At 42.9% G+C, this 12139-nt stretch overlaps 1 protein-coding gene across 3 annotated transcripts in view; it reads left to right on the forward strand.

Annotated features, from left to right (window-relative positions):
• The first annotated feature begins 549 nt into the window (after positions 1–549).
• The window catches only part of CDK2AP1 (cyclin dependent kinase 2 associated protein 1), a 34877-nt gene continuing 23287 nt past the window's right edge, over positions 550–12139 (forward strand). Inside the window, exon 1 of one of the 3 annotated variants that reach the window (XM_073627233.1) lies at positions 550–868. Coding sequence is in view for 2 of the 3 variants with exons in the window: in XM_073627214.1 (XP_073483315.1) it covers positions 796–868 (73 nt within the window). In the remaining variant the exon portion in view is untranslated. The remainder of the gene's footprint in view (positions 869–12139) is intronic. The other 2 variants (XM_073627214.1, XM_073627224.1) reach the window with 2 other exon arrangements.

Consider the following 12139-nt stretch of genomic DNA (forward strand, 5'->3'; position numbering starts at 1 on the left):
TGATATATATCAACGCAAGGTTCACATATGTGACTAAAATGATGTAATTGTAAGATTTAGGAGACAATTCTGACTGAAATTGTTATATATATATATTTATTTATATATATCTAAATGATCAGTCGGGGGTCACTAATGTGTCAAAAAGGTGATTATAATGTGATTTTAAGGTTGAGGAGACTTAACTCTGACTGAAAATTGTGTATATGCAATAAGAATTGTCTTCTAAATCCTAAAATCACAATATTTTAGTCACCATTTTAATACAATAGTGACCCTTGCCTTTATCTCTATATATATTTTTTATATTATACATTTTTTTTTTTTAGGGGTGTCCAAAGTTATTATTATATATGTTCAACTTCTGTATAAAATAAGTGTACAAAAATAAAAATGAAAAAAGTTTTTAAAATACTTATTAAACTTAAAAAGGAAAAAAAAAGCCCCTGTAGGAAGTGTCCTGTGCAATGTTTAAACTCGTGAGGAGCCTTGGAGTCACGTCATCATGTATAGAATATATATATCATTTCTTGTACATTTTTTTTTATATATATTGTGAGGAGCTGAGGAGGGGTGACCCGCGGGGTCGGCGGGGTGATCCGGGGTCGGTGACCACGGCTGGCTGTGTGTAGCGCTCCTGGCATTGTGGGTGTCAGTCTAGAGTGACGCCATATTTGCCGGTGCCGCCGCTGTAAACAACAAAAAGTGTCTGAGGGAGACAGACAAGAGACGCTTCAGTGGATTTCAGGACATTTTATTTGTTGTTGTGGGTGAATTGCTCTCCTCTCGGCAGTCATGTCTCTTGGAATGGCTTACAAGCCGAACCTGAACGCTCAGCAGACGCTGGCCGGCAACCACGGCACCTCGGGTGAGTGAACGAGCGCCTGGGCAGTAAGTTGGAGCGGGGGGACGGCCGGGGCCCGGTGGATTTTAGGGGAGATCCGGGCGGAGGATACCTGGGGAGAGTTTACGGCTGGCCGGCAGAATAAGGTCACATCCTGCCACATTCCAGCTTACGGGGAGGCCCTGGAGAGCGCCGGACGTTAGGCGGCTGCGGTGGGGCTTTCGGGTGGGGGTTGGGGGGCGGATGAAGAGATCGTGGCCCCGGTGACAAGCGCGCCATAGATGGATCAGCAGGAGCCCTTTGATCAAGTCCGTTTCAGCGCCTCCATGATCGGCTCCCCCAGGGCTGCTGATTGATCTGAAACAAGCGAGCGCTGCTGCTGGGACATCTAGTGGCTGCCTGGGGTAGTGCAGCACGCTGCTGGGTAATGTATGACTAGTGACTGCTGCTGCTGCTGCCCATTATCTCCTACTCACAATACCAAATCATTGTTGTTACCATTTGGAACGTTTGTTACATTTATTGCAGCTCAGGGACGACCAAAGATAACATTTTCAACAATAGAAATGCTTGTGATTTCCTGGATACAATAGCAATTTCTTACCATGAAGTGATAGTGATTTCAAGTAATAGAATTCATTATTACTAAAATGCACATTAATGGCCTATATTATTATAAACATATTGTCAGAGCATTCCACTTAGATGTCTCTTTTCAGCTGACCATACACCATGCTATCTGATTGGACAGTTTTTCTCTTTAGATCTACCACTTATATGTGGCAGCAGGGCGGGTGGGTGGGCCTTCGGGCACAGAAACATTCATTTATATGTATTCCCCAATTAAAAAAAAAAAATCCAGTTTCTGTGCAGTAATTGCCTTTGCAAACCAAGATATTACCTTCTAAAAGTAGAATTGGAGTCCTATACACAGCTAGAGCAGAGCTGTGGGAGGGGTCCAACAGGCTCCACTAACTACACTCATTGGTGCTCAACCTGTGGTCCTCCAGCTACTGCAAAACTACAAGTCCCATCATGCCTCGGCCTTTGGGAGTCATACTTGTAACAGTCAGCTTTGCAAAGCCTCATGGGGCATGTAGTTCTGTAACGGCTGGAGGGTCACAGGTTGAGTACCCATGTTACTACAGGCTGCCGGTGATCTGTCAGATTAGGTAATGGTAATGTGACGTTCCATTAGCTGCGCATGCGTCCACTGCTACCAGGTTTGCTAATCTGCAGAACACCTGTAGTCAGAAGAAGGCAGCGGACATCTTACTACACCCAGCTACATCTTGAATGTAAGAGTAATTTTAGCAATAATGTGAGCATATATAAATAAATATAGTATATTGACATCTGTGATGCTGTTTAGATTTTCAAAATGAAACCTCCAAAGGTTTAGCACGGAGCAGTGCGGGGTGTACCAACATGGCCTCCGCCACCTTCCTACTGCTGGCGTCCAGCTTCTTTCAAAATGTAACATTCAAACAGCATCACAGATGTCAACATACTATATTAATTTACATACGCTCACTTTATTGCTAAAATTACTCTGACATTCAAGATGTAGCTGGGTGTACTAAGATGTCCGCTGCCGCTTCTTCTGACTGAAGGTGTTTCAGTCAGATGAGCAAACCTGTTAGAGGTGGACGCATGCGCTTCCGTTACCTAATGTGACAGGTCACCGATTCTGACGGTACACTACAGGAGGGGGCGGAGACTATACCAGACACCCTGCACAAGGGGAGAGAGCAGCAGTGAGCAGTCTTTGATAGAGGGAGCTCCTGCACAGAGACAATGGAGTTGATTTATGAAAGGCAAATAGATGGTGCTCTTTGCAAGTGTAGTTGCACTCCTGTTCCCCAGAGCTTAGTGAATGTGGTGAAGCTCTGGTGATTTCCATCATCCAATCATGTGCAAGTAAAAATGCATTTTTATTTTTATTTTCCTTTCACCTGATTGAATATTCTTTACAAAGTGAAGCTTTACCACATTCACTAAGCTCTGGGGAAAATGAGTGCAGCTGCACTTACAAATAGCTCAGTCTTTAGTAAATCCACTCCAAAGGTTTACAGTGGATTACTGCACAGATCTGGAAGAAATACACAAAGTACACCAAAATTCAAATAAGAATACAAATGACTGTCGTATTTAGACAATATTTGCTTATCTTGGAATTCAGCATTAGCATCCATGGGGCTCCAAGGTTCTGCACAGAGAGCATGCTCCCAGCATACTAACCAAGCTGTCACCTACAGCCTCTGGTCCCTGTTTGCTATCGGGAGCCCCATGGGACAGCTCCTAATCATGTGACTGCAAATCACAGCGATCACATGATGGGGAAGTAGCCTCCTCCTCCCGGCATTAGCACTCATTTAAAGCATTAGTAAACTGCATTTTATTTTATTTTTTTCAATTCATCTGTTTATTGACATCATTTTTCATTTACAACTCATAAAAAACAAAATGCATTCACAGTTCATTTACAAATAACACCATTTTTTTTTAACACAGTAAGACAATGACATAATGGGGGTTATTTACGAAAGGTAAATCCACTTTGCACTACAAGTGCCCTTGGAAGTTCAGTCGTTGCAGATCTAAAGGGGACATACAAGGAAAATAAAAAACAGCATTTTAGCTTGCACATGATTGGATGATAAAATCAGCGGAGCTTCCCCTCATTTCAGATCTTCGCCTCAGATCTACAGCGACTGCACTTTCGGTGCACTTGCAAGTGCACTTGCAGTGCACTTGTAGTGCACAGTGGATTTGCCTTTCGTAAATAACCCCCAATGTGCTAGTATGCACGGCATACTAGCAGATTATGAAATACTTACCTTAGAACAAAGGCAACCAGTGGCACGCTGTCACCGCTGAAGGCACTTCCACCTTCACTTGGTCTTCCTCCTGGGTTTATGCACTCTGGCCATCTGATTGGCTGCGCTGCGCTGCGTGCAGGACCACGGCACGGAGCTATAAAGGGATGGCACGGGTATGCCGTTCCTTCAGAGTGCATGTACAGGTAATTTCACCAGTTGCATGCAGTGTGAATAGTGAATATCTCCTAAACCGTGCAGGTTTAGGAAATATTCACTGTACCTACAGGTAAGCCTTATTATAGGCTTACCTGTGGGTACAAGTTCAAAAAAAAGGGTTTACTTCCACTTTAAAGATCATCCGGGAGGGGGCAGCAGGAGGTTAAGGCCTCTTTCACAGGGGGCAGACTGCAGCTGCCACTGAGCAGGCGGATAGCCAGTCCATATCTGCGCCGCTTATGCAGAAAGGACACACACCACTATTCTCTACTGGTGGCCAGATGTAAACCCGACTGCCATCAAATCGGATTGGATGTAGGTGGGTGTAAACGGACACGTGTGCGTTTACACCCACCGCTCCATAGTGGAGAATGGAGGTTCCGCTCGGGTCCACATGAAAAACTGATAGGCGGACCCAATCAGAACATCCGTGTGAAAGGGGCGGGGGGGGGGACTTTTAATACATATTGAATAGATTGTTTATATTTGTACCTATATTAAATAGTTTTGGTAAGTTAAAAGATGATTGTACAATCAGATTGTAATTTGTATCCCTTCGATCTATCGCTTCGTTCACATACAGACAGTAAGGCTCCTTTCACATTAGCCGACTCCACCCTTGCACGATTTTCAGTGCAACTTTAAAGTCTGACTTTGATACAACTTTGAATTGACTTTGATCAGACTTTTACGCTCTCTTACAACTCGTGCCAAAGTTGGATCAGAGTAGTGCAGGAACCTTTTCTGGAGTGGCAGCCACTTCAGTAGTGTTAATTGGAATGGCTCTTGTAGAGATACATGGCATTTCACATGTCCTGCAACTTTGGGCCTCAGAAGTCGGATCCTAAGTCGCTCAAGTGTAAATGGGACCTAAATGAAAGTTGCCCTACTTGGTGCTCTGATATTGTAGGGCAGTGATGGCGAACCTTGGCACCCCAGATGTTTTGGAACTATATTTCCCATGATGCTCATCTACACTGCAGAGTGCACTAGCATCATGGGAAATGTAGTTCCAAAACATCTGGGGTGTCAGGATTCGCCATCACTGTTGTAGGACGTTCATGTGGAGTTTATGACTTAGAATATTCTTTTACTGGCTATATGTTAGCATGTAAACACAACATGGTATGCTACAACCCCTGGCAAAAATGATGGAATCACCAGTCCCTGAGGATGTTCCTTCAGTTGTTTATTGTTGTAGAAAAAAAAGCAGATCACAGACATGGCCAAAAACTAAAGGCATTTCAAATGGCAACTTTCTGGCTTTAAGAAACACTAAAAGAAATCAAGAAAAATAATTGTGGTGGCCAGTAACAGTTAGATTTATAGAACAAGCACAGGTAATAAATTATGGAATCACTCAATTCTGAGGAAAAAATTATGGAATCGCCCTGTAAATTTTTAATCCGCTTGTTAGTATGTAGGTAAAAATGAGTGATCACACCTTGGAGAGCTGTTGCAACAAGTGGACTGACATGAATCATGGCTCCAACACCAGAGATGTCAATTGAAAAAAAGGAGAGGATTATCAAACTCCTTAAAGAGGGTAAATCATCATGCAGTGTTGCACAAGATGTTGGTTGTTCACAGTCGGCTGTGTCTAAAACATGGACCAAATACAAACAACATGGGAAGGTGGTTAAAGGCAAGCATACTGGTAGACCAAGGAAGACATCAAAGCGTCAAGACAGAAAACTTAAAGCAATATGCCTTGAAAACAGAAAATGTAAACAAATGAGGAACAAATGGGAGGAAACTGGAATCAACATCTGTGACCGAACTGTAAGAAACCACCTAAAGGAAATGGGGTTTACATACAGAAAAGCTAAAAGAAAGCCATCTCTAACACCTAAACACAAAAAAACAAGGTTACAATGGGCTAAGGAAAGGCAATCGTGGACTGTGAATGATTGGATGAAAGTCATATTCAGTGATGAATCTCGAATCTGCATTGGGCAAGGTGATGATGCTGGAACTTTTGTTTGGTGCAGTTCCAATGAGATTTATGCAGACGACTGTCTGAAGAAAACATGCAAACTTCCACAGTCAATTATGATATGGGGCTGCATGTCAGGTAAAGGCACTGGGGAGATGGCTGTCATTAAATCAGGTTTACATTGAAATTTTGGACACTTTTCTTATCCCATCTATTGAAAGGATGTTTGGGGATGATGAAATCATTTATCAAGATGATAATGCATCTTGCCATAGAGCAAAAACTGTGAAAAAATTCCTTGAAGAAAGACACATAAGGTCAATGTCATGGCCTGCAAACAGTCCGGATCTCAATCCAATTGAAAATCTGTGGTGGAAGTTAAAGAAAATGGTCCATGACAAGGCTCCAACCTGCAAAGATGATTTGGCAACAACAATCAGAGAAGGCTGGAGCCAGATTGACGAAGAGTACTGTTTATCACTCATTAAGTCAATGCCTCAGAGACTGCAAGCAGTTATACAAAGTACTAGTGATGTGTTGGAGTGTTATTTTGTTTGTTTGTTTTTCATGATTCCATAATTTTTTCCTCAGAGTTGAGTGATTCCATAATTTATTCCCTGTGCTTGTTCTATAAATCTAACTGTTACTGGCCACCACAATTATTTTTCTTGATTTCTTTTAGTGTTTCTTGAAGCCAGAAAGTTGCCATTTGAAATGCCTTTAGTTTTTGGCCATGTGTGTGATCTGCTTTTTTTTTCTACAACAATAAACAACTGAAGGAACCTCGTCAGGGACTGGTGATTCCATCATTTTTGCCAGGGGTTGTACAAACGAGATCCCTGAGATGAGGTGAACGCACTATTGCACTGGTATTAATGCTTGTAAGTATAGATACATTGAAGTGCACTCTTTGACAAACTATAGGGGCCATAGACAACATGACCCTAGGCCTAGGGGAAGAGGCCGGAGTTGCTGCCCTTGTTGCTTACCACCAAAGGAGGCCTGAGGCACTTAGTACATTTTTTTTTTTTTCTTTTTTTTTTTAAACAAGCGCAATGTCTAGGTTAAAGTGAACCTTTCCCCCTTTTCAACCAAAAAAAATCACATCAGCATCCAGCTCTGCATGCCAATATGAAATCCTCTTATATTCATGTTGCAAAGCTTCAAAACTGTTGATGCTATATAAATCCCATATAATAATATTCTCTAGTTAAACATTTTCCTGTTGCTTATATTTTCCAGGAAGTAAAGGGAGATTGATTAATTTGCCCTTAGTGAAAATGGGCGCCGTGAGAAGAATGGGGAGAAAAAGTTAGTGTTAGTAAACCACTTGTACCTACAGGTAAACCTATAATAAGGCTTACCTGTAGGTACTGTGAATATCTCATAAACTTGCACAGTTTAGGAGATAATCAGAGTACATGTAGCTGGTGACATCACCGGTACATACGCTCTGAAGGTCCGGCTTACAGTGCTGGACTTTCAGAGCCCGTGCCGTAAACGTGGGAGTGACGTCATCGTGCCTTCGGCCACTCATGTAGCCAGAGGCCACGAACCCAGAGGGAAGACTAGGGGAAGATCTCAGCCCACTCAGCAGTGACATTGCGGCGCTAGAGGGCTTCGTTTTAAGGTAAGTTTCTCATAATTTGCTACTACTGCTTTAACTAGGCGTGGGAAAAGTGAATTATGCTAGAATAAAAAGCCTGTAATTATCTATAAGTATCTGTAGATTGCCATTACTAATCATTTCTAAAGGTGCCTTTGTTGTAATTGTTTTGATGGGTGAAATTAATTCTGCATTGTCATGTCAAAAAAGGAGATTAACAAATTTTTTAGAAGCAACTGTTTGTGGAGGTATCCACCATGCTTTCTCAATATCATTATGCTTACCTCAGTGATAAATACACAGAGGTGGTAACCGTTATCAAGGTACCAATATTTAAAGTAAAACGAGTAACAGTTGTGCTAATTTATATGTTGAAAATAAGCAAAAGTCCAATAGTGATCTAAATGCTCCAATTCAATCAGCAAATGAGTTATAGATTTGTAAAAGATGGTATCTAGTGATATCCTCCACCAACGTTTAGTCAAGGTGTACCCTTAACCACATGGTGGACCCTCTAATTATGGCAGGTCAAACGCGCTCTTGATACATCTGTTGGTAAGGCGTCCGAAGGAAATATGGTGCAGGCACTCCACATCTCTCCAACTGTTTCTCCCACACTCCTCTGCTGCCACTTCCAGCAATGTCTGGCTGGAGACATGTGGAGTGCCTGCACCATATTTTCTTCGGACGCCTTACAAACAGATGTATCAAGAGCGTGTTTGACCTTCCATAATTAGAGGGTACACCTTGACTAAACGTTGGTGACGTCACTTGTTGGAGGATATCCCTGGATACCATCTTTTACAAAGTTATCACTCATTTGCTGATCGAATTGGAGCATTTAAATCACTATTGGACTTTTGCTTATTTTCAACATATAATTAGCGCAACTGTTACTTGTTTTGTTTGTTGTGGTATAGCTCACATTTCATTGTTGCAGCTTTTTGTTCATTTCAATTGTATATTGTTCTCACCTACACAAGCGCCGTATTGTTTTTGTTTTTAATATTTAAAGTAGAAATCTATGCCAAATCGAACTAGTCTTAAAAATGTTCCCTCCCCCCATTCTAACACCTATGTTGATTAAAACATGTAAGAAATATGTGTATACTAACCTATTTCCAGCCCTCTCTGGTCCAGTCACGTGATCCCATCTGGCAGCCAGCAGGGGAGAGGAGAGCTCTTGAAAATGACTGGGAGTACCTGAAAGCAGTGATGTTACCCATAGGTTTACTATGGCCCATCTGTTGACTGTGCTTCCTCCTCTCCCCTGCAGCCCCCGCTGACTGACACAGGGGAGCCAGATCACATAACCGGACCAAACTAAAAATTAGGGGTGCACCGAATGGGTTTTTTGGTGCCGATACAGAAAATGAAAAATACACTAGGCCGAAAACCGATACCGAAAATGACAGTTTTTAAAAAAATATATATTTTTTTTTATATAGAATTGTATTATAGTATACAACATTTTAATTAATATCACCAATTTAAATTAATATGAATTTATTGTTGACCATTATTGGCACCTTTAAGAAAGTTCAAGAAAAATGCAGTCTGCAGTCTCTGACCATCTCTTGTATCATGTCTGCAATCCCTTACTTAAACTTAAACACATTTCTAATAGTATTAGCAAAATTTCTATTTGATGCACCTCTAGCAGATATGATACAGAAGATGGACAGAGACTGCAGACATGATAGCGGAGATGGTCAGAGACTGCAGACATGATAGCGGAGATGGTCAGAGACTGCAGACATGATAGCGGAGATGGTCAGAGACTGCAGACATGATAGCGGAGATGGTCAGAGACTGCAGACATGATAGCGGAGATGGTCAGAGACTGCAGACATGATAGCGGAGATGGTCAGAGACTGCAGACATGATAGCGGAGATGGTCAGAGACTGCAGACATGATAGCGGAGATGGTCAGAGACTGCAGACATGATAGCGGAGATGGTCAGAGACTGCAGACATGATAGCGGAGATGGTCAGAGACTGCAGACATGATAGCGGAGATGGTCAGAGACTGCAGACATGATAGCGGAGATGGTCAGAGACTGCAGACATGATAGCGGAGATGGTCAGAGACTGCAGAAATGATAGCGGAGATGGTCAGAGACTGCAGAAATGATAGCGGAGATGGTCAGAGACTGCAGAAATGATAGCGGAGATGGTCAGAGACTGCAGACATGATAGCGGAGATGGTCAGAGACTGCAGACATGATAGCGGAGATGGTCAGAGACTGCAGACATGATAGCGGAGATGGTCAGAGACTGCAGAAATGATAGCGGAGATGGTCAGAGACTGCAGAAATGATAGCGGAGATGGTCAGAGACTGCAGACATGATACCGGAGATGGTCATAAAATGCAGACAGGATACCGGAGATGGTCATAAAATGCAGACATGATACAGGAGATGGTCAGAGACTGCAGACAGATACAAGAGATCAATGTAGCCTGATTGTGCCCAGCAGCCTCACCAGTGCCCGTCATATGCAGCTTGCCTGTGCCCAGCAGCATGCCAGTGCCCATCATATGCAGCCTGCCAGTGCCCAGCAGCCCCACCAGTGCCCTTCATATGCAGCCTGCCAGTGCCCTTCATATGCAGCCCACCAGTGCCCATCATAAGCAGCTTGCCAGTGCCCAGCAGCCCCACCAGTGCCCGTCATATGCAGCCCACTAGTGCTTGTCATATGCAGCCCATCAGTGTCCATGTGCAGCTTGCCAGTGCCCAGTAGCCCCATCAGTGTACATCATGTATGCCCAGCAGCTTTACTAGTGCCCATCATGTATGCCCTGCAGCTTTACCAGTGCCCATCATGTGCTGCCTGCCTGTTATCTGCATCAGTGGCGATCTCCGTGTGTCACGGAACCAGATTTGAATTGCCTGGGCCGCAGTAACAATGTCCGCCTCCTGTAATTACGTCGTGCTGATTCATTGTTCTACCATTGGATCAGTGTGCCGTCTATCACAGGAGGCGGGACATTGTTACTGCGGCCGGGCAATTCAGCTCCTTGAAACACTGAGATTGCGGTGAGTGGAGGAGGAGGAGGGAGTGGAGAATTGGGTGGCACCCGGGGCAGACCATGCCCCCTTTTTGGTATCGTCTATTTTTTTTCATTCGGCCGAATGAAAAAACACCATTTTCGGCGGCCGAAATTTCGGTGCACCACTAATTATAAGTATGTACAGCTTTCTTATACAGGTTGGTCAGCATAAGTCTTGTGAGCGGGAGAAAGCATTTGTAAGACTAGATTTAGTCTGGAATTCTACTTTAAGGAAACTGATTCCAAAAACCTGGTCTGTTCTTTACTATTGTTACATCTTTTGCTATCTACAAGTAACACCTGGTGCTACATATGCCACCAACTTGGAAAGGTAGCATCCAGTCAGAACGCTGCCCCCTTCATATTGTCTGCTGGAGTTCATAGGACACATGTTTGGAGATGCAGATTCTTGAAGTGCCTGCCTTTGCCATATATTACTAGAGTAAGCACATTTTAATGCCAGGTGGTTCAGCACATAAATCATGAGCTTTGCCAAATATGTCCTCCTCCAGGTTTCATATGTTACTCAACTTCCTGCTATTTCCTAACTAACTCCACATCTAATGGACTAGATCGGTGCTTCTCAACCTTTTTTCAGTCAAGGCACCCTTTAAAATTATGGACAGTCTCAAGGCACCCCATTCTAAAATGTAAAAAACTATTCTAATTGTTTTACATAATGCAACAACTTCCACACGTAGGACACCCAACATTAGAGATGATTTATTCTTCCAAAGCAAATACACTTTTGCACACTGTTACTGACTAGTATTCTTATGTTTCTCTTCTCCCTCAATTTCTCTCCCTCGATCAGCTAATGTGACCCTAGCGCTGATGGAGAGGGGCAGAGGAGGGTCAAACAAGGATGCTGTGGAGGCAACAGACATCCTCCTTATTAACTGATGACATCATTGGTTGTTAGGATGCCAGTGTCTAGAATGTCATAATGGTGCATAATAAAAACCCATGGCTTTGTGTAGCTAAAAGGCAGGCTTGATCCCCCTGCTGGCTTGTATACAATTTTTGATCAATTTTTTGAGCATTTTACAAAGGCACCCCTGAAGAAACCTCAAGGCACCCTGGTTGAAAAAGGCTGGACTAGATATATGAAAGACAGATTCATTGATTGGCCATTTTTGCCTGCTTCTGTCTCTAACGTTATCCGTTCTTTAGCCACGACATGGTATTTGGGTACTAGTCTCAGCTTTTACACAATGTAGGCAGCAAAAGCAAGTGGCATGCATCCATTAAATATATCTCCCTAACTAAATTACTATAAAATGGATAGATACTTTATTTATTTACTTTTTTTTTTTAAATACATCAGTGCCTTTAAATCATCCATGTAGAATCTCAAAGATGTTTCACTATCATCTACTTCCATACAGTTGCCCAGGCTGTAGTGGTATTGTAGGTGTAATGTAGTATAGCAGACTATGCGTTCTAATATAGAGGTGTTACTTTGTGCTTACTTGGCATCAGTGGCCTCATGCTGTGGCTTACTAAATGGTGAGTTTGGGCGATGGCCTCTGGAGTGGTACCCCCGTAAGAGCTGCTGAGAATTATGGTCTGTCTGACACCCTGCCCAGCCCTGCATTCACTCTCAGGCACTGCGAGACATAAAGCAGTCAGTGAACTTTGTTTTTTTTTTGTTTTATTGAG

Source organism: Aquarana catesbeiana, linkage group LG01 (assembly GCF_042186555.1).
Source record: "Aquarana catesbeiana isolate 2022-GZ linkage group LG01, ASM4218655v1, whole genome shotgun sequence".
In the NCBI taxonomy this organism is placed as follows: domain Eukaryota; kingdom Metazoa; phylum Chordata; class Amphibia; order Anura; family Ranidae; genus Aquarana; species Aquarana catesbeiana.